The sequence below is a fragment of the Eucyclogobius newberryi genome, unplaced genomic scaffold (assembly GCF_026437365.1).
Source record: "Eucyclogobius newberryi isolate DKJ021-1_F unplaced genomic scaffold, fEucNew1.0.hap1 SCAF_7, whole genome shotgun sequence".
NCBI classification, from domain to species: Eukaryota; Metazoa; Chordata; class Actinopteri; order Gobiiformes; family Gobiidae; genus Eucyclogobius; species Eucyclogobius newberryi.
The window spans coordinates 2,839,845-2,861,397 of record NW_027316389.1 but is presented as its reverse complement, the minus strand read 5'-3'; the positions used below and the strand labels follow the sequence as shown (position 1 = coordinate 2,861,397).

At 55.1% G+C, this 21,553-nt stretch overlaps 1 protein-coding gene across 1 annotated transcript in view; it reads right to left on the bottom strand.

Moving 5' to 3' along the window:
- Nucleotides 1–21,553, bottom strand: part of smc1b (structural maintenance of chromosomes 1B) — a 37,037-nt gene that overhangs the window by 6,774 nt on the left and 8,710 nt on the right. Inside the window, exons 10-20 of the mRNA XM_072435570.1 lie at nt 21,255–21,320; nt 21,041–21,166; nt 19,493–19,639; nt 13,115–13,252; nt 12,122–12,238; nt 11,956–12,062; nt 11,745–11,886; nt 5,100–5,245; nt 4,357–4,504; nt 829–927; nt 241–397 (exon numbers count right to left, since the gene is read on the bottom strand). Coding sequence (XP_072291671.1) covers nt 241–397; nt 829–927; nt 4,357–4,504; nt 5,100–5,245; nt 11,745–11,886; nt 11,956–12,062; nt 12,122–12,238; nt 13,115–13,252; nt 19,493–19,639; nt 21,041–21,166; nt 21,255–21,320 — 1,393 coding nt within the window. The remainder of the gene's footprint in view (nt 1–240; nt 398–828; nt 928–4,356; nt 4,505–5,099; nt 5,246–11,744; nt 11,887–11,955; nt 12,063–12,121; nt 12,239–13,114; nt 13,253–19,492; nt 19,640–21,040; nt 21,167–21,254; nt 21,321–21,553) is intronic.

Here is a 21,553-nt window from a genome sequence, read left to right as displayed (position 1 = left end):
GTGTGAGGAGGCATCAGAGCAGGTGTGAGGAGGCATCAGAGCAGGTGTGAGGAGGCATCAGAGCAGGTGTGAGGAGGCATCAGAGCAGGTGTGAGGAGCAGCTGTGAGGCATCAGAGCAGGTGTGAGGAGGCATCAGAGCAGGTGTGAGGAGGCATCAGAGCAGGTGTGAGGAGGCATCAGAGCAGGTGTGAGGAGGCATCAGAGCAGGTGTGAGGAGCAGGTGTGAGGAGGCGTCTGACCTTCAGCGACGTCCTGCAGCTTCTCCTTGACCTGTCTCATCTTCTCCACAGCTTTGAGGTTTGGAGCGGCGGTTCGTGCGAGCACCTCCTCCAGGAGCAGCAGAGAGTCGCTCAGACCCTCGATACACGCCTCCACCTCCTGCTCCTCCTGCAGACACTGAGGAGACACAGGACACTTTGTCCCTCAGACGGTGGATCATCTGGACAAAACACGCTGTCATCCAAAAGTCATTCTCAATCTGAGGAGCTAGTCTGAGTAAGCCCCGCCCACCAAGCGGAGCCTCCTGATAACAGCCTATCCTGGTGATGAAGAGCTGCAGCAGCTAACAATAGGATGATATGGCCCATTACAGGGCTGTTGGGGAACAAAGAAGATTCACTTCAGGGAAACAGTGCAAACAAATAGATAAAGAGAACAGACTAGACCCACAGATTGAGAATGACTTTTGGATAAATGTTGAAATGTCCGGATGAATCTTCTTTATGATTCTTCAGATGAACCATTAGAAAGTAACAACATACATGCTGGAACTGTCTCTTTTTAAAGATAAACACTGTGATGGTGTGTTGTGCCCCTGCTGGTGTCACCTGCCGGTCCTGCCTCAGAGCAGAGAAGTCGATGATGATCTGAGCTTCTCTCTCGTAGGTCTTCATGGTGGACACCGCTCTCTCAGAGTCGTCCTCCAGCTGAAACACAGAGTCATCATCATTTACTCTGGCTTTTCTTCATAAACTGTGTCCAGATCTTTGTGAGGACTAAAGCCAGGAGCGCCCAGGAGCCTCCAGGAGTGCCCAGGAGCGAGTGTGCAGGAGCGTCCAGGAGCCTCCAGGAGCGCGTGTGCAGGAGCCTCCAGGAGCGCGTGTGCAGGAGCGTCCAGGAGCGCGTGTGCAGGAGCGTCCAGGAGCGCGTGTGCAGGAGCGTCCAGGAGCGCGTGTGCAGGAGCGTCCAGTAGCCTCCAGGAGCGCGTGTGCAGGAGAGTCCAGGAGAGTCCAGGAGCGCGTGTGCAGGAGCGTCCAGGAGCCTCCAGGAGCGCGTGTGCAGGAGAGTCCAGGAGAGTCCAGGAGCGCGTGTGCAGGAGCGTCCAGTAGCCTCCAGGAGCGCGTGTGCAGGAGAGTCCAGGAGAGTCCAGGAGCGCGTGTGCAGGAGCGTCCAGGAGCCTCCAGGAGCGCGTGTGCAGGAGAGTCCAGGAGAGTCCAGGAGCGCGTGTGCAGGAGCGTCCAGTAGCCTCCAGGAGCGCGTGTGCAGGAGCGTCCAGTAGCCTCCAGGAGCGCGTGTGCAGGAGCGTCCAGGAGCCTCCAGGAGCGCGTGTGCAGGAGCGTCCAGGAGCCTCCAGGAGCGCGTGTGCAGGAGCGTCCAGGAGCCTCCAGGAGCGCGTGTGCAGGAGCGTCCAGGAGCCTCCAGGAGCGCGTGTGCAGGAGCGTCCAGTAGCCTCCAGGAGCGCGTGTGCAGGAGCGTCCAGGAGCCTCCAGGAGCGCGTGTGCAGGAGAGTCCAGGAGAGTCCAGGAGCGCGTGTGCAGGAGCGTCCAGTAGCCTCCAGGAGCGCGTGTGCAGGAGCGTCCAGTAGCCTCCAGGAGCGCGTGTGCAGGAGAGTCCAGGAGAGTCCAGGAGCGCGTGTGCAGGAGCGTCCAGGAGCCTCCAGGAGCGCGTGTGCAGGAGCGTCCAGTAGCCTCCAGGAGCGCGTGTGCAGGAGAGTCCAGGAGAGTCCAGGAGCGCGTGTGCAGGAGCGTCCAGGAGCCTCCAGGAGCGCGTGTGCAGGAGAGTCCAGGAGAGTCCAGGAGCGCGTGTGCAGGAGCGTCCAGGAGCCTCCAGGAGCGCGTGTGCAGGAGAGTCCAGGAGAGTCCAGGAGCGCGTGTGCAGGAGCGTCCAGGAGCCTCCAGGAGCGCGTGTGCAGGAGCGTCCAGGAGCCTCCAGGAGCGCGTGTGCAGGAGCGTCCAGGAGCCTCCAGGAGCGCGTGTGCAGGAGCGTCCAGGAGCCTCCAGGAGCGCGTGTGCAGGAGCGTCCAGGAGCCTCCAGGAGCGAGCGTCCAGGAGCCTCCAGGAGCGAGTGTCCAGGAGCGTCCAGGAGCCTCCAGGAGCGAGTGTCCAGGAGCGTCCAGGAGCGAGTGTCCAGGAGCGCCCAGGAGCGCGTGTGCAGGAGAGTCCAGGAGAGTCCAGGAGCGCGTGTGCAGGAGCGTCCAGTAGCCTCCAGGAGCGCGTGTGCAGGAGCGTCCAGTAGCCTCCAGGAGCGCGTGTGCAGGAGCGTCCAGGAGCCTCCAGGAGCGCGTGTGCAGGAGCGTCCAGGAGCCTCCAGGAGCGCGTGTGCAGGAGCGTCCAGGAGCCTCCAGGAGCGCGTGTGCAGGAGCGTCCAGGAGCCTCCAGGAGCGCGTGTGCAGGAGCGTCCAGTAGCCTCCAGGAGCGCGTGTGCAGGAGCGTCCAGGAGCCTCCAGGAGCGCGTGTGCAGGAGAGTCCAGGAGAGTCCAGGAGCGCGTGTGCAGGAGCGTCCAGTAGCCTCCAGGAGCGCGTGTGCAGGAGCGTCCAGTAGCCTCCAGGAGCGCGTGTGCAGGAGAGTCCAGGAGAGTCCAGGAGCGCGTGTGCAGGAGCGTCCAGGAGCCTCCAGGAGCGCGTGTGCAGGAGCGTCCAGTAGCCTCCAGGAGCGCGTGTGCAGGAGAGTCCAGGAGAGTCCAGGAGCGCGTGTGCAGGAGCGTCCAGGAGCCTCCAGGAGCGCGTGTGCAGGAGAGTCCAGGAGAGTCCAGGAGCGCGTGTGCAGGAGCGTCCAGGAGCCTCCAGGAGCGCGTGTGCAGGAGCGTCCAGGAGCCTCCAGGAGCGCGTGTGCAGGAGCGTCCAGGAGCCTCCAGGAGCGCGTGTGCAGGAGCGTCCAGGAGCCTCCAGGAGCGCGTGTGCAGGAGCGTCCAGGAGCCTCCAGGAGCGAGCGTCCAGGAGCCTCCAGGAGCGAGTGTCCAGGAGCGTCCAGGAGCCTCCAGGAGCGAGTGTCCAGGAGCGTCCAGGAGCGAGTGTCCAGGAGCGCCCAGGAGCGAGTGTCCAGGAGCGCCCAGGAGCCTCATGGAACGTCCAGGAGCCTCCAGAAGCGTCCAGGAGGCCTAGGAATGGGCCCTCCGCCCTGCTGGGGCTCGGGCCTAACAAGTTCTGTCTCTGATTGAAGAAAATAGGACTGAGTGACACGTGGAGGGAGATGAACACTAGGGGGGGCCAGTGTCACATGTTTATAACATACACTTTATTCTCCTGCTATAACCAGCGGACACATTCTGGCTCCGACCATCGAGGACGATGTAAATGGACCTCTTGGACAGAAGATGGACACAATGGGACTCTGTGTCTCTCATTCCTCACAACAACCTGCTCGAACCTCCATGTCTCTAGTATTTGTAGTATCTGTAGTATTTGTAGTATCTGTAGTATCTGTAGTATCTGTAGTATTTGTAGTATCTGTAGTATTTGTAGTATCTGTAGTATTTGTAGTATCTGTAGTATCTGTAGTATCTGTAGTATCTGTAGTATTTGTAGTATCTGTAGTATCTGTAGTATCTGTAGTATCTGTAGTATTTGTAGTATCTGTAGTATTTGTAGTATCTGTAGTATTTGTAGTATCTGTAGTATCTGTAGTATCTGTAGTATCTGTAGTATTTGTAGTATTTGTAGTATCTGTAGTATCTGTAGTATCTGTAGTATCTGTAGTATCTGTAGTATTTGTAGTATCTGTAGTATTTGTAGTATCTGTAGTATCTGTAGTATTTGTAGTATTTGTAGTATCTGTAGTATTTGTAGTATCTGTAGTATTTGTAGTATCTGTAGTATCTGTAGTATTTGTAGTATCTGTAGTATTTGTAGTATCTGTAGTATTTGTAGTATCTGTAGTATCTGTAGTATTTGTAGTATCTGTAGTATTTGTAGTATTTGTAGTATCTGTAGTATTTGTAGTATCTGTAGTATCTGTAGTATTTGTAGTATCTGTAGTATTTGTAGTATCTGTAGTATCTGTAGTATCTGTAGTATTTGTAGTATCTGTAGTATTTGTAGTATCTGTAGTATCTGTAGTATTTGTAGTATCTGTAGTATTTGTAGTATCTGTAGTATCTGTAGTATCTGCAGTATGTGTAGTATTTGTAGTACATGTACCTGAGACAGCTGGTGGATGTCTCCTGACAGCAGTTTGATGGACAAACCCTGGATTTTACAGTCCATGAGCAGATTGTGTCTGAAAAGTCGTTTCTGCTCCAGCTCTGACTCCAGCATCATCACCTCCATCTGCAGGTTCACCAGGTCCCTGAGGAGACCAGAGACCAGGTCTAGAACCAGGTCTAGAACCAGGTCTGAACCAGGTCTAAACCGGGTCTAAACCGGGTCTAAACCGGGTCTAAACCGGGTCTAAACCAGGTCTGAACCAGGTCTAAACCGGGTCTAAACCGGGTCTAAACCGGGTCTAAACCAGGTCTAAACAGGTCTAAACCGGGTCTAAACCGGGTCTAAACCGGGGCTAAACCGGGTCTAAACCGGGTCTAAACCGGGTCTAAACCGGGTCTAAACCAGGTCTAAACAGGTCTAAACCGGGTCTAAACCGGGTCTAAACCGGGTCTAAACCGGGTCTAAACCAGGTCTAAACCAGGTCTAAACAGGTCTAAACCGGGTCTAAACCGGGTCTAAACCAGGTCTAAACCAGGTCTAAACAGGTCTAAACCGGGTCTAAACCGGGTCTAAACCGGGTCTAAACCAGGTCTAAACCAGGTCTAAACAGGTCTAAACCAGGTCTAAACAGGTCTAAACCGGGTCTAAACCGGGTCTAAACCGGGTCTAAACCAGGTCTAAACCAGGTCTAAACAGGTCTAAACCGGGACATGTTAGAACAAAAGTAGCTCTTGTACTTGTTGATCTTCTGGAGTTTCTGCAGCTTCAGGTCCAGGTCAGTTTTGGCGCTGGTCACATGACTTTTCTTCATCACAAGTTGTTGTTTCAGATCCAGCACTTTGTCTTGTCCTTCCTCCACCGCAGCCAGAAGCATCTCCTCCTCCTGAATCAAACATCACATTTTTGTCTAGATTCATCCGCTCCTACATGCTTTGGTCTGTCATACGTGTGTCATACATGAAGATAAGTCTGTTATCTTAAGTTCGGGAGCAGGACCACACCCCCTTCCACGTCCCTTCCGGCGGCCACAGTATTTAAACAGGCCAATCAATTACACCTGCGTTCGTTACTTCATGCGTTGCAAGATTTACCCTCTGAAGCGCCAAAACGAACTTTCGACTCACCATGGATCTACTGAGCCTTCTTCCTTCCGACGAGGACCTGATCAGCCCATCCCAGGCTTCGCCTCCACCATCCCAGGAGACCTCCACCGGGGCGCATTTCGGGCTACCACCTCGCCGCCCTCGGTCCCGGAGCCGTTCACCCAGGCGCAGTTCTCGTTTACGTTCCGTTATTTCTTTTCCCGTTTCGCCTTCCTCTCCTTTGTCCCAACCCAGTACACCCAGTAGATTCATTACCAGACTCCATCCTCGTTCAAAAGGCAAAGCACCAGCCAGTAGACGGGCGTCCCGACACGGATCCCCACCTACCAGCACCTACTCCAGATCCCTCCGCTCTCCCGGGTCCTCCACGCGGCCTCGCCGCTCTCCGGAGGCCCTTATCCGGCCCCGATCCTCGCCCCAAACACGTCCAATACGGACTCGGCGCTCCTCTCCGCCTAGACCATCCGAATGGACAGTGGCAGGTCTCCAGCGAGCGCTCAAAAATAAGGGCATCATATTCCACCGCACCGACAACAAGAGCACGCTATTTAACCTGCTCTTTGACCAGCACAACACTCCAGCGCACGCCCGCTCTAACCGCGCCGTTCCGAGGTCAGGAAGCGGTGCGCGCTCCGCTCCTCCAACTCACGGCAAAGGTGCCGCAGGTTCTTCCAGAAGAGTGAGTCTTTCTTTCACGTTTGCTTGTCCTGCACCGGGCTGCGCTTCAAAGTTCTATACTTTCCTTCATAGTTTAATAGTTCAACAATTTACTTTTCACCGTGCTCACTTCTAAAAGCACTAGTTGCCCGATCACCAATTTCTTATTTTTCTGCCCCGGGCACTCCTCTAAGGACACGTTTAATAATGGGTACTCGTCAATCGATCATATTAATATACCACATACGCATAATTGACGAGATTCCTCAACAAATAATAAAAAAATAAAAAAATAAAAAAAATTCTAATATATAAATAAATATTAAACTCCTCCCCTTTCCCCCTCATTCCTTTTCAACCCCGTCCTTTACCCTGGCTCTCGCTCACCCGCGCTCTCTTTCTCCTCCTCCCTCCTTCTCCCTCCCTCTCGCCGGGTTCATGCGAGGCCCCACTCTTATCCAGCGAAAGGTTGCAATTTTCTCTTCCTGGATCACTAGGCCTCACTTTTTCTCTCATTTATTCCTAAACAAGTAAGTATGTCTCTTCTTCATGCCCCCTCTTTCTTGCTCGCTCTCTACCCCCTCATGCTCTCTCCCCCAGGCACCGGGATGCCAGATCTCCTTTTCGCCCTTCCCCCTAACAATGAACACTACCTTTTACTAAACATCTCTCTACCTCATGCCAGTTCTCCTATTTCCCCCATCTCTAATCCCCCCTCGGCACCGGGATGCCAGGTCTACCTTCTTTCCCCCCTCGGCACCGGGATGCCAGGTCTACCTTCTTTCCCCCCTCGGCACCGGGATGCCAGGTCTACCTTCTTTCCCCCCTCGGCACCGGGATGCCAGGTCTACCTTCTTTCCCCCCTCGGCACCGGGATGCCAGGTCTACCTTCTTTCCCCCCTCGGCACCGGGATGCCAGGTCTACTTTCTTTCCCCCCTCGGCACCGGGATGCCAGGTCTACTTTCTTTCCCCCCTCGGCACCGGGATGCCAGGTCTACTTTCTTTCCCCCCCTCGGCACCGGGATGCCAGGTCTACTTTCTTTCCCCCCTCGGCACCGGGATGCCAGGTCTAACTTGTTTCCCCCCTCGGCACCGGGATGCCAGGTCTACTTTCTTTCCCCCTCGGCACCGGGATGCCAGGTCTACTTTCTTTCCCCCCTCGGCACCGGGATGCCAGGTCTACTTTCTTTCCCCCCGCGGCACCGGGATGCCAGGTCTACTTTCTTTCCCCCTTCGGCACCGGGATGCCAGGTCTACTTCATTTCCCCCTTCCGCACCGGGATGCCAGTTCTACTTCTTTCCCCCTTCGGCACCGGGATGCCAGTTCTACTTTCTTTCCCCCTTCGGCACCGGGATGCCAGGTCTACTTCATTTCCCCCTTCCGCACCGGGATGCCAGTTCTACTTCTTTCCCCCTTCGGCACCGGGATGCCAGGTCTAACTTGTTTCCCCCCTCGGCACCGGGATGCCAGGTCTACTTTCTTTCCCCCCTCGGCACCGGGATGCCAGTTCTACTTTCTTCCCCCCTCGGCACCGGGATGCCATGTCTCCTCCTTCCTTCCCCCCACCCCATCCCGGGCACCGAGATGCCAGCTCCCACACTTCCCTCCGGGCACCGGGACGTCCAGTTCCTTTCATCCTTCCTAAACACCACCATGTCTCATTCGCAGACGCCCCACGCCCGTTCCTCAGGGAAGTCCGTCGCTCCAGACTCACCTACGCGAAATCGCTTTCCCGCTGGGACATCTACTTCCAGGAGGCCACCTTCCCATCCCCATGGTTCGAGTAGCCAGCCAGGAGTGGTTCCATTCCAACCTTCCCCGGCTCACGCTAAAAGTTCCCAAGAGCCTCTCATTCATCAGCATTCCACTTCCGGTACCATAGATTCCTCAGTGGTCCCAACTTCCCAACCCCCCGCGCCGGGTGCCCTACCCTCCGTGGCCGCGCCACAAACCACGTCATTTACGGCTTGGGCTTTGCCCTCCGTGTCCTGGGCCCCACCTTCGACATAATCTGACTCCATGTATCCCAATCGCCGTGAAGAATTCGACTCTTACATGACCCTGATCCTAGATCTGGCCATCAGATTAAGTGGCCCAGGGTTCTATCAGTATCACATCCTTTTCTCCTCCCAAGCCGCTGCCCGACTTCAGCAATTCAATCAAAACACATTCTGGGGGAGTCTTGATCAGGAACTTTATTGCAGGATTTTTGCATCTCGAGCTTCAGTTTGCTGCAGCTCCTGCGGCGCCCCATCCCACCCGGCCACCGCCTGCGTCTTCCCAGCCAGAAGGCCTCCAACCCAGGCTCAGGCCCCGGCTCCGGTCCGTCCAGCCACTCAACCAGTTCCGATCCCACCAATGTCTGCAAAAATTCCAATTCCCCAAGGCGTCGACAAGAGAGGCCGTCCCATCATGCTTCAGGGCGGCAAAGCGATATGCAACAATTTCAACGCCTCTCGTTGCACCCTATCCCAATGCAGATTCCTGCATACCTGCTCCTTCTGTGGCGGAGGGCACTCTCGTTCGGCGTGCCCCCACAACCCAACATCATGACTATACAAAGTTTCCACACCCATTCAGATTCCCGCCTTGTCCAAGGCACTACAGGATCATCCAGACCCAGAATTCGTCAGATTCCTCATCACCGGATTCTCCGAGGGTTTCCGGCCCGGCCTTATTTCTCCTCCATCCACTTCCTTCACCTGCAAAAACCTGCAGTCAGCCCTGAAGGAACCAGGAGTCGTGGATTCTCTCCTCGCTAAAGAGGTAAAAGATGGCCACATGATTGGCCCCTTTACAAATCCTCCATTCTCACCCTTCAGGATCAGTCCCATCGGCATAGCAACTAGAAAATACTCTGGCAAAAAACGCTTAATAATTGATCTCTCAGCTCCCCACGGCTGTCACATCCCCAGCATCAATAGCCTCATTCCAAGCGATGAGTTTGCACTGAAGTACGCCACTATCGACCACGCCATATCTCTAATAAAACTGGCCGGCCACGCTGCCTGGCTATCCAAGGCCGACATCACAAACGCTTTCAAAGTGCTCCCCATCCACCCAGATTTCTGGCGTTTCTTCGGCGTCTGCTGGAAAGGTGCCTTTTACTTTGCTGTCCGTCTCACCTTCGGATGTAAAAGCAGCCCCAAACTGTTCGACTGCCTATCCGAAGCCCTCTGCTGGATCCTCCTTAACAAACATGATGTACCATTCCTGGTTCACCTTCTTGACGACTTTCTGCTCGTCTCGCCAATCTCGTCCCCTCCGGCACGCGACCTGTTGACTCTAAAAAACGTCTTCTCGTCCCTCGGGGTTCCCCTGTCGGAAGAGAAGACCCTGGGTCCTTCCACCTCCCTAGAGTTCCTCGGCATTACCCTCGACACAGTCAAATACCAAGCTTCCCTCCCAACAGTGAAGCTGAACCGGATCTCCCTCCTCCTCAGTAACTTCCTCGTCGCCATTTCATGCTCGAAACGGCAGCTCCTCTCACTCCTTGGTCATCTCAACTTCGCCATGCGCATCATTCCTCAAGGACGAGCATTCATTTCCCACCTGTTGACACTAGCATCTTCCGTTAAATCCCTCCACAGCGTAATCATCCTAAGCAAGTCGGTCAAGTCAGAGCTTCGATTCTGGCACTTGCTACTTTCCAACTGGAATGGTATCACGCTTTTCTATCGGGACATCATTTCAGCCCCATTAGACATCTTTCTCTTTACAGATGCTGCACCATCAGCAGGCTTTGGGGGTTATTACCTGGGCAGGTGGTTCTCAGCCCCCTGGCCCAATGAGTTTCTCGATTTCATTCATAAGTCCGGTCCATCCTCCTCCGCCTTATTCGAGATCTATCCCGTTGTCATTGCCACTCTTCTCTGGGGCCACGAGTGGACTTCCACGTGCGTGGCTATTCAATCCGACAATCTCGCAGTCGTTGACATCATCAACAAAGGCAGAAGCAATGCACTTCCCATCATGCCTTTCGTCCGCCGCCTCACCTGGTTGTCCATCAAGCAAGCGAAATACATTCCCGGTTACCTTAATTCTGTTGCCGATTCTCTCTCCCGTTTTGCTTTTCAGAAATTCAGGACATTGGCTCCCGAGGCAGACCCCCTACCGATTCCTGTCCCTCCATTTTCAGCCACCACATTCCACACATGAACCCCGCTCTGGCCGACCTCCTCTTCATCTCCCGATCTGCTATCCTGCACAGCTTCACTCCCAGAACGTTGTCTTCCTACTGGACCGCCTGGAACAGCTTCCGTTCCTTTCACAGCTACTTTAACCTGCCTTTCCCCTCTCTTGACATTCTCTCATTAACCAATTACATCTCGTTTGCTTTCACCTATCTTACTCTAACCCCTGGTACCATCAAAGCTTACCTGAGCGGCATCAACTTCTTCTCCAGGTTGCTCTCAGGCTACTCTCTTCCCGTTCCGGTTTTCACACAAGCCACGATGGTCATCAAAGGCTTGCAAAGGCAGAGTCGCCCAATGATCCGCAGGATGCTCCCCCTCACGTCAGATCTCCTTCTTCGATGTCTCGTCACCATCAGATCCAACCTCCTGCACCCTCACATCACCCGCACCCTAGAAGCGATGTTCCTTCTCGCTTTCTTTGGTTTTCTCCGTTGCTGAGTTCGCACCCTCTACCTCAATCCACGACCCTTCTCGTCACCCTTGCATCAAGGATTTCCAACTAGCATCCAGCGACTGCTTAGTTTTCCACCTCAAACAGAGCAAGACCAACCACAGCGGTAACTCAACCCCAATTTTCCTATTTAAACTCAACTCCGTCTTGAGCCCCTTCGAAGTCCTTCTAGACTTCATCTCGTACCGGTCTATGCACGGCGCCTCTCCTCACAACCCGCTCTTCACAACCGAACTTGGCCAAATCGCGACCAGGTCTTGGTTCATTCCATTCTTCAAACTTATTCTTACTAGGTCCAACATCTGCCCCAACTTCTTTTCCGGACATTCATTCCGCATCGGTGCTGCTACTTCTGCCTCCAGTCGCGGAGTTCCCGACCGCTTCATCAAAACCATGGGACGTTGGTCCTCCACGGCGTTCGAAATCTACACCAGACATAACCTCAGCGACCTTCAGTCCGCTCAATCAGCGCTTCTTCCATAGGCTTCTTTTGGGGTTCAAAGGCCCGGGAGCCTACAGCCCTCATCTACCGAAGCCCCAAAACGGCATCCATTGCTTATACATACTTATTATTCATTTTCGTTCTTCAATAAATCTGTTGCATCAAACATGGGGTTGTGGTCCTTGCTAGTGAAATGAAGATAAGTCTGTTATCTTAAGTTCGGGAGCAGGACCACACCCCCTTCCACGTCCCTTCCGGCGGCCACAGTATTTAAACAGGCCAATCAATTACACCTGCGTTCGTTACTTCATGCCCCTCCCTCCCACCCCTTCTAAATCTTCTGCTTATCTTTCAGACAGGGGGTTCAAAGGCCCGGGAGCCTACAGCCCTCATCTACCGAAGCCCCAAAACGGCATCCATTGCTTATACATACTTATTATTCATTTTCGTTCTTCAATAAATCTGTTGCATCAAACATGGGGTTGTGGTCCTTGCTAGTGAAGTGTGTAAAGTCTATAACACGTGTCAAACCTGCTCTTGCTCCTCCACCGCTCGCTCTTCTCGCTCCACCGTTTCCTGGAGCTGCTGCAGTTTATTCTTCTGCTGCTGGAGTCGGTTCTGTTCATATTCGAGCTGAGCGGACAGACGTGCCGCTTGTCTCTCAAACTCCAGCCTGCAGGGGGCAGCCGACAGTGAGTGTGAGGAGTTCCCTGCCCTCTGACCTCTGCAGCTTCATCTGGACCTGGTCTTGTCGTGCTCCGTGTGGTGCTTCAGGTGCTGCTTCTCGTACTCTCGGATGCTCTCCACTCCGATCTCTCCACAGAAAGCAGCGAACACCACGTCCTCCACCTGAAGACATCACAATGTGAAGATGTTTGGAGCTGTGTCTCTGCAGCAGCACAAAGCACCTGCTCCATCTGGTCCCTGAGACCCTTCAGCTCCAGCTCTTTCTCCTCCAGATGTTGCTCCTGCATCTGGATCTCTGAGTTCAGGTTGGTGTGGTCGCTCTCCAGCCGCGAGATGTCCTGAACGTGACACAGCACAGATCAATGACAGCAGGTGAGACCCTCAGAGCGCGTGTGGGACCCTCAGAACGCGTGTGGGACCCTCAGAACGTGCGTGGGACCCTCAGAGAGCGCGTGGGACCCCCAGAGCGTGTGTGGGACCCTCAGAGCGCGTGTGGGACCCTCAGAGCGCGTGTCAGACCCTCAGAGCGCGTGTGGGACCCTCAGAGCGTGTGGGACCCTCAGAGCGCGTGTGTCAGACCCTCAGAGCGCGTGTGGGACCCTCAGAGCGTGTGGGACCCTCAGAGCGCGTGTGTCAGACCCTCAGAGCGTGTGTGGGACCCTCAGAGCGCCTGTGGGACCCTCAGAGCGCCTGTGGGACCCTCAGAGCGCGTGTGGGACCCTCAGAGCGTGTGGGACCCTCAGAGCGCGTGTGTCAGACCCTCAGAGCGTGTGTGGGACCCTCAGAGTGCCTGTGGGACCCTCAGAGCGCCTGTGGGACCCTCAGAGCGCGTGTGTCAGACCCTCAGAGCGTGTGTCAGACCCTCAGAGCGTGTGTGGGATCCTCAGAGCGTGTGTGGGACCCTCAGAGCGCGTGTCAGACCCTCAGCGCGTGTGTGGGACCCTCAGAGCGTGTGTGGGACCCTCAGAGCTTGTGTGGGACCCTCAGAGCGCGTGTGGGACCCTTAGAGCGCCTGTCAGACCCTCAGAGCTTGTGTGGGACCCTCAGAGCGTGTGTGGGACCCTCAGAGCGCGTGTCAGACCCTCAGAGCGTGTGTGGGACCCTCAGAGCGCCTGTCAGACCCTCAGAGCTTGTGTGGGACCCTCAGAGCGTGTGTGGGGCCCTCAGAGCGTGTGTGGGGCCCTCAGAGCGTGTGTGGGGCCCACAGCACGTACAGCCTGGATCTTAGGGAGCCCTCTCTTCCTCAGCAGGTCCAGGTCTTGGCTCGAGTACTTGAGTCTGGTCTGAACTCCGTGACTCTGGGCATGGATCTGCTTCAGCTCCGGCTCTTTCCTCCTCAGCTTCTGCAGCTCCTGAACACGTCAGAGGAACACGTCAGAGGAACACGTCAGGGGAACACGTCAGAGGAACACGTCAGGGGAACACGTCAGGGGAACGCGTCAGAGGAACACGTCAGGGGAACACGTCAGAGGAACACGTCAGAGGAACACGTCAGGGGAACACGTCAGAGGAACACGTCAGGGGAACACGTCAGAGGAACACGTCAGGGGAACACGTCAGGGGAACGCGTCAGAGGAACACGTCAGGGGAACACGTCAGGGGAACGCGTCAGAGGAACACGTCAGAGGAACACGTCAAAAGAACACGTCAGAGGAACACGTCAGGGGAACACGTCAGAGGAACACGTCAGGGGAACACGTCAGAGGAACACGTCAGGGGAACACGTCAGAGGAACACATCAGAGGAACACGTCAGGGGAACACGTCAGGGGAACACGTCAGGGGAACACGTCAGGGGAACACGTCAGGGGAACACGTCAGAGGAACACGTCAGGGGAACACGTCAGAGGAACACGTCAGGGGAACACGTCAGGGGAACGCGTCAGAGGAACACGTCAGAGGAACACGTCAAAAGAACACGTCAGAGGAACACGTCAGGGGAACACGTCAGAGGAACACGTCAGGGGAACACGTCAGAGGAACACATCAGAGGAACACGTCAGAGGAACACATCAGAGGAACACGTCAGGGGAACACGTCAGAGGAACACGTCAGGGGAACACGTCAGGGGAACGCGTCAGAGGAACACGTCAGAGGAACACGTCAAAAGAACACGTCAGAGGAACACGTCAGGGGAACACGTCAGAGGAACACGTCAGGGGAACACGTCAGAGGAACACATCAGAGGAACACGTCAGGGGAACACGTCAGGGGAACACGTCAGAGGAACACGTCAGGGGAACACGTCAGGGGAACACGTCAGGGGAACACGTCAGAGGAACACGTCAGGGGAACACGTCAGAGGAACACGTCAGAGGAACACGTCAGAGGAACACGTCAGAGGAACACGTCAGGGGAACACGTCAGAGGAACACGTCAAAAGAACACGTCAGGGGAACACGTCAGTGAAACACGTCAGAGGAACACGTCAAAAGAACACGTCAGAGGAACACGTCAGGGGAACACGTCAGAGGAACACGTCAGAGGAACACGTCAGGGGAACACGTCAGTGGAACACGTCAGAGGAACACGTCAGAGGAACACGTCAGTGGAACACGTCAGGGGAACACGTCAGAGGAACACGTCAAAAGAACACGTCAGGGGAACACGTCAGTGGAACACGTCAGAGGAACACGTCAGAGGAACACGTCAGGGGAACACGTCAGAGGAACACGTCAGGGGAACACGTCAGAGGAACACGTCAAAAGAACACGTCAGAGGAACACGTCAGAGGAACACGTCAAAAGAACACGTCAGAGGAACACGTCAGGGGAACACGTCAGTGGAACACGTCAGAGGAACACGTCAGAGGAACACGTCAGAGGAACACGTCAGGGGAACACGTCAGAGGAACACGTCAAAAGAACACGTCAGGGGAACACGTCAGTGGAACACGTCAGAGGAACACGTCAGGGGAACACGTCAGGGGAACACGTCAGGGGAACACGTCAGAGGAACACGTCAAAAGAACACGTCAGTGGAACACGTCAGTGGAACACGTCAGAGGAACACGTCAGAGGAACACGTCAGAGGAACACGTCAGTGGAACACGTCAGGGGAACACGTCAGAGGAACACGTCAGAGGAACACGTCAGGGGAACACGTCAAAAGAACACGTCAGGGGAACACGTCAGAGGAACACGTCAGGGGAACACGTCAGGGGAACACGTCAGAGGAACACGTCAGAGGAACACGTCAAAAGAACACGTCAGAGGAACACGTCAGGGGAACACGTCAGAGGAACACGTCAGAGGAACACGTCAGGGGAACACGTCAGAGGAACACGTCAGGGGAACACGTCAGGGGAACACGTCAGAGGAACACGTCAGGGGAACACGTCAGGGGAACACGTCAGGGGAACACGTCAGGGGAACACGTCAGAGGAACACGTCAGGGGAACACGTCAGAGGAACACGTCAAAGGAACACGTCAGAGGAACACGTCAGGGGAACACGTCAGAGGAACACGTCAAAAGAACACGTCAGAGGAACACGTCAGGGGAACACGTCAAAAGAACACGTCAGGGGAACACGTCAGTGGAACACGTCAGAGGAACACGTCAGAGGAACACGTCAAAAGAACACGTCAGAGGAACACGTCAGGGGAACACGTCAGAGGAACACGTCAGAGGAACACGTCAAAAGAACACGTCAGGGGAACACGTCAGTGGAACACGTCAGAGGAACACGTCAGAGGAACACGTCAGGGGAACACGTCAGAGGAACACGTCAGGGGAACACGTCAGAGGAACACGTCAGGGGAACACGTCAGAGGAACACGTCAAAAGAACACGTCAGAGGAACACGTCAGGGGAACACGTCAGTGGAACACGTCAGAGGAACACGTCAGAGGAACACGTCAGAGGAACACGTCAGGGGAACACGTCAGAGGAACACGTCAAAAGAACACGTCAGGGGAACACGTCAGAGGAACACGTCAGGGGAACACGTCAGGGGAACGCGTCAGAGGAACACGTCAGAGGAACACGTCAAAAGAACACGTCAGGGGAACACGTCAGAGGAACACGTCAGGGGAACACGTCAGGGGAACGCGTCAGAGGAACACGTCAGAGGAACACGTCAAAAGAACACGTCAGAGGAACACGTCAGGGGAACACGTCAGAGGAACACGTCAGGGGAACACGTCAGAGGAACACATCAGAGGAACACATCAGAGGAACACGTCAGGGGAACACGTCAGAGGAACACGTCAGGGGAACACGTCAGGGGAACGCGTCAGAGGAACACGTCAGAGGAACACGTCAAAAGAACACGTCAGAGGAACACGTCAGGGGAACACGTCAGAGGAACACGTCAGGGGAACACGTCAGAGGAACACATCAGAGGAACACGTCAGGGGAACACGTCAGGGGAACACGTCAGAGGAACACGTCAGGGGAACACGTCAGGGGAACACGTCAGGGGAACACGTCAGAGGAACACGTCAGGGGAACACGTCAGAGGAACACGTCAGAGGAACACGTCAGAGGAACACGTCAGAGGAACACGTCAGGGGAACACGTCAGAGGAACACGTCAAAAGAACACGTCAGGGGAACACGTCAGTGAAACACGTCAGAGGAACACGTCAAAAGAACACGTCAGAGGAACACGTCAGGGGAACACGTCAGAGGAACACGTCAGAGGAACACGTCAGGGGAACACGTCAGTGGAACACGTCAGAGGAACACGTCAGAGGAACACGTCAGTGGAACACGTCAGGGGAACACGTCAGAGGAACACGTCAAAAGAACACGTCAGGGGAACACGTCAGTGGAACACGTCAGAGGAACACGTCAGAGGAACACGTCAGGGGAACACGTCAGAGGAACACGTCAGGGGAACACGTCAGAGGAACACGTCAAAAGAACACGTCAGAGGAACACGTCAGAGGAACACGTCAAAAGAACACGTCAGAGGAACACGTCAGGGGAACACGTCAGTGGAACACGTCAGAGGAACACGTCAGAGGAACACGTCAGAGGAACACGTCAGGGGAACACGTCAGAGGAACACGTCAAAAGAACACGTCAGGGGAACACGTCAGTGGAACACGTCAGAGGAACACGTCAGGGGAACACGTCAGGGGAACACGTCAGGGGAACACGTCAGAGGAACACGTCAAAAGAACACGTCAGTGGAACACGTCAGTGGAACACGTCAGAGGAACACGTCAGAGGAACACGTCAGAGGAACACGTCAGTGGAACACGTCAGGGGAACACGTCAGAGGAACACGTCAGAGGAACACGTCAGGGGAACACGTCAAAAGAACACGTCAGGGGAACACGTCAGAGGAACACGTCAGGGGAACACGTCAGGGGAACACGTCAGAGGAACACGTCAGAGGAACACGTCAAAAGAACACGTCAGAGGAACACGTCAGGGGAACACGTCAGAGGAACACGTCAGAGGAACACGTCAGGGGAACACGTCAGAGGAACACGTCAGGGGAACACGTCAGGGGAACACGTCAGAGGAACACGTCAGGGGAACACGTCAGGGGAACACGTCAGAGGAACACGTCAGGGGAACACGTCAGGGGAACACGTCAGGGGAACACGTCAGGGGAACACGTCAGAGGAACACGTCAGGGGAACACGTCAGAGGAACACGTCAAAGGAACACGTCAGAGGAACACGTCAGGGGAACACGTCAGAGGAACACGTCAAAAGAACACGTCAGAGGAACACGTCAGGGGAACACGTCAAAAGAACACGTCAGGGGAACACGTCAGTGGAACACGTCAGAGGAACACGTCAGAGGAACACGTCAAAAGAACACGTCAGAGGAACACGTCAGGGGAACACGTCAGAGGAACACGTCAGAGGAACACGTCAAAAGAACACGTCAGGGGAACACGTCAGTGGAACACGTCAGAGGAACACGTCAGAGGAACACGTCAGGGGAACACGTCAGAGGAACACGTCAGGGGAACACGTCAGAGGAACACGTCAGGGGAACACGTCAGAGGAACACGTCAAAAGAACACGTCAGAGGAACACGTCAGGGGAACACGTCAGTGGAACACGTCAGAGGAACACGTCAGAGGAACACGTCAGAGGAACACGTCAGGGGAACACGTCAGAGGAACACGTCAAAAGAACACGTCAGGGGAACACGTCAGAGGAACACGTCAGAGGAACACGTCAAAAGAACACGTCAGGGGAACACGTCAGGGGAACACGTCAGAGGAACACGTCAGAGGAACACGTCAGAGGAACACGTCAGGGGAACACGTCAGAGGAACACGTCAAAAGAACACGTCAGGGGAACACGTCAGGGGAACACGTCAGAGGAACACGTCAAAAGGAACACATCAGAGGAACACGTCAGAGGAACACGTCAGAGGAACACGTCAGAGGAACACGTCAAAAGGAACACGTCAGAGGAACACGTCAGAGGAACACGTCAGAGGAACACGTCAGAGGAACACGTCAGAGGAACACGTCAAAAGGAACACGTCAGAGGAACACGTCAGAGGAACACGTCAGAGGAACACGTCAAAAGGAACACGTCAGAGGAACACAGTAGTCTTCTTCTGACTACTTATGCTATCAAACAATATTTATTTTTTGATTCCACTTGCAAACTGTTCACCGCCTTCTTTTTCTTTCTCTCACTCCTGAGGACCTGTGGACCCAGATGCCCCTCCCCTGGTGAAGTGGTCCCTGCCCTGTGTGGACGGTCCCTCATCTGCCTGAAGAGTGGGTCCAGCTCCAGTCTCCCTCGTGTCCGTCTGTGAGAGTCGGATCTCTCCTTCACTGGAACTCCTCCAGGTTTCTACGCTTTTTTCCCAAAGAGGTTTTTTTGTAGTTTTTCCTGGCCGAGAAGGAGAGTCTAAGGACAGAGGACCCTGGGACATCGTCCCTCGCCACCACAGACATTGTTGATTCATTTCTCCCTGTGGCCCTCAGAGGCAACTGTTGTTGTGATTTTGGGCCTTACAAAAATAAATTGATTTGATTTGATTTGAACACGTCAGAGGAACACATCAGAGGAACACGTCAGAGGAACACATCAGAGGAACACATCAGAGGAACACGTCAGAGGAACACATCAGAGGAACACGTCAGAGGAACACGTCAGAGGAACACATCAGAGGAACACGTCAGAGGAACACGTCAGAGGAACACGTCAGAGGAACACGTCAGAGGAACACATCAGAGGAACACATCAGAGGAACACGTCAGAGGAACACATCAGAGGAACACGTCAGAGGAACACGTCAGAGGAACACGTCAGAGGAACACGTCAGAGGAACACATCAGAGGAACACGTCAGAGGAACACGTCAGAGGAACACATCAGAGGAACACGTCAGAGGAACACGTCAGAGGAACACGTCAGAGGAACACGTCAGAGGAACACATCAGAGGAACACATCAGAGGAACACGTCAGAGGAACACATCAGAGGAACACGTCAGAGGAACACGTCAGAGGAACACATCAGAGGAACACGTCAGAGGAACACATCAGAGGAACACGTCAGAGGAACACGTCAGAGGAACACATCAGAGGAACACGTCAGAGGAACACGTCAGAGGAACACGTCAGAGGAACACGTCAAAAGGACTGGTCCTGGTTTCTACTCACGCTGAACTCTTTGAGGAGTCGTTGCTTCTGCTCCTTCAGGTTCTTGACTTGGGCGTCGTCCCAGCAGCGAGCTCGACTCCTCAGGTCACTGGAGCCTCCGGAAATCACCCCGGACTTGGCGAACATTGTCCCGTCCAGCGCCACCGTCTGGACAGAGTCAGAATGCACACGTGTCTGAACCTCTGCTCATGAAACAAACACTGGCACAAAGCTCAACATCTGCAGAGATCTGCCCCGCCCTTCATCTGCAGGGAACAGCTCCGCCCTTCATCTGCAGAGAACAGCCCCGCCCTTCATCTGCAGAGAACAGCCCCGCCCTTCATCTGCAGAGAACAGCCCCGCCCTTCATCTGCAGAGATCAGCCCCGCCCTTCATCTGCAGAGAACAGCCCCGCCCTTCATCTGCAGAGAACAGCCCCGCCCTTCACCTGCAGAGAACAGCCCCGCCCTTCATCTGCAGAGAACAGCCCCGCCCTTCATCTGCAGAGAACAGCCCCGCCCTTCATCTGCAGAGAACAGCCCCGCCCTTCATCTGCAGAGAACAGCCCCGCCCTTCATCTGCAGAGATCAGCCCCGCCCTTCATCTGCAGAGAACAGCCCCGCCCTTCATCTGCAGAGAACAGCCCCGCCCTTCATCTGCAGAGATCAGCCCCGCCCTTCATCTGTTCATCTGCAGAGAACAGCTCCGCCCTTCATCTGCAGAGAACAGCCCCGCCCTTCATCTGCAGAGATCAGCCCCGCCCTTCATCTGCAGAGATCAGCCCCGCCCTTCATCTGCAGAGATCAGCCCCGCCCTTCATCTGCAGAGATCAACCCCGCCCTTCATCTGCAGAGAACAGCTCCGCCCTTCATCTGCAGAGAACAGCCCCGCCCTTCATCTGCAGAGATCTGCCCCGCCCTTCATCTGCAGAGATCAGCCCTGCCCTTCATCTGCAGAGATCTGCCCCGCCCTTCATCTGCAGAGAACAGCTCCGCCCTTCATCTGCAGAGAACAGCCCCGCCCTTCATCTGCAGAGAACAGCCCCGCCCTTCATCTGCAGAGATCAGCCCCGCCCTTCATCTGCAGAGAACAGCCCCGCCCTTCATCTGCAGAGAACAGCCCCGCCCTTCATCTGCAGAGAACAGCCCCGCCCTTCATCTGCAGAGAACAGCCCCGCCCTTCATCTGCAGAGATCAGCCCCGCCCTTCATCTGCAGAGAACAGCCCCGCCCTTCATCTGCAGAGAACAGCCCCGCCCTTCATCTGCAGAGATCAGCCCCGCCCTTCATCTGCAGAGATCAGCCCCGCCCTTCATCTGCAGAGAACAGCCCCGCCCTTCATCTGCAGAGAACAGCCCCGCCCTTCATCTGCAGAGATCAGCCCCGCCCTTCATCTGTTCATCTGCAGAGAACAGCTCTGCCCTTCATCTGCAGAGAACAGCCCCGCCCTTCATCTGCAGAGATCAGCCCCGCCCTTCATCTGCAGAGATCAGCCCCGCCCTTCATCTGCAGAGAACAGCCCCGCCCTTCATCTGCAGAGAACAGAACAAAGGTAAATGCAGGACATGGACCTTGCGTCGCTCGTGTTTGTCGAAGGCCAGAGCTCGAGCTTCTTTGACGCTCTCACAGACCAGAGTGTTTCCACAGACAAACTGCACCACGCGGCGGAGCTGTGGAGCGGCGACAGCGGCGCTCACCTGCAGGGACGCCACGGCAACAGACATCAAACATCAGACATCAGACACACAGTATGTCAAACACGCAGACGTCACGGGCTTCTGTTACCTGCACCACGTCCACCGCCATCTTGGCTCCGGGCAGCTCCCTCAGTCGCTCGTTCAGAGGCTGCACCTGACAGAGCACGGACAGTTCAGTGTGTGGCCACCAGGGGGCTCCAGAGTCACCTCTACGGTCTTATAACGGCCACACCCACGGGCTCTCAGCTGCTTCCCCTCGCTCCACCTCTATTATATTTATTATAATTATAACTCTTTTGTTCTGGATGAAGCGCCACGCGTGTTTTAGAAAGATGAGAAATACGACCACAGCGGGTTTCAACACTTTAAAACAACATCATGTACTTT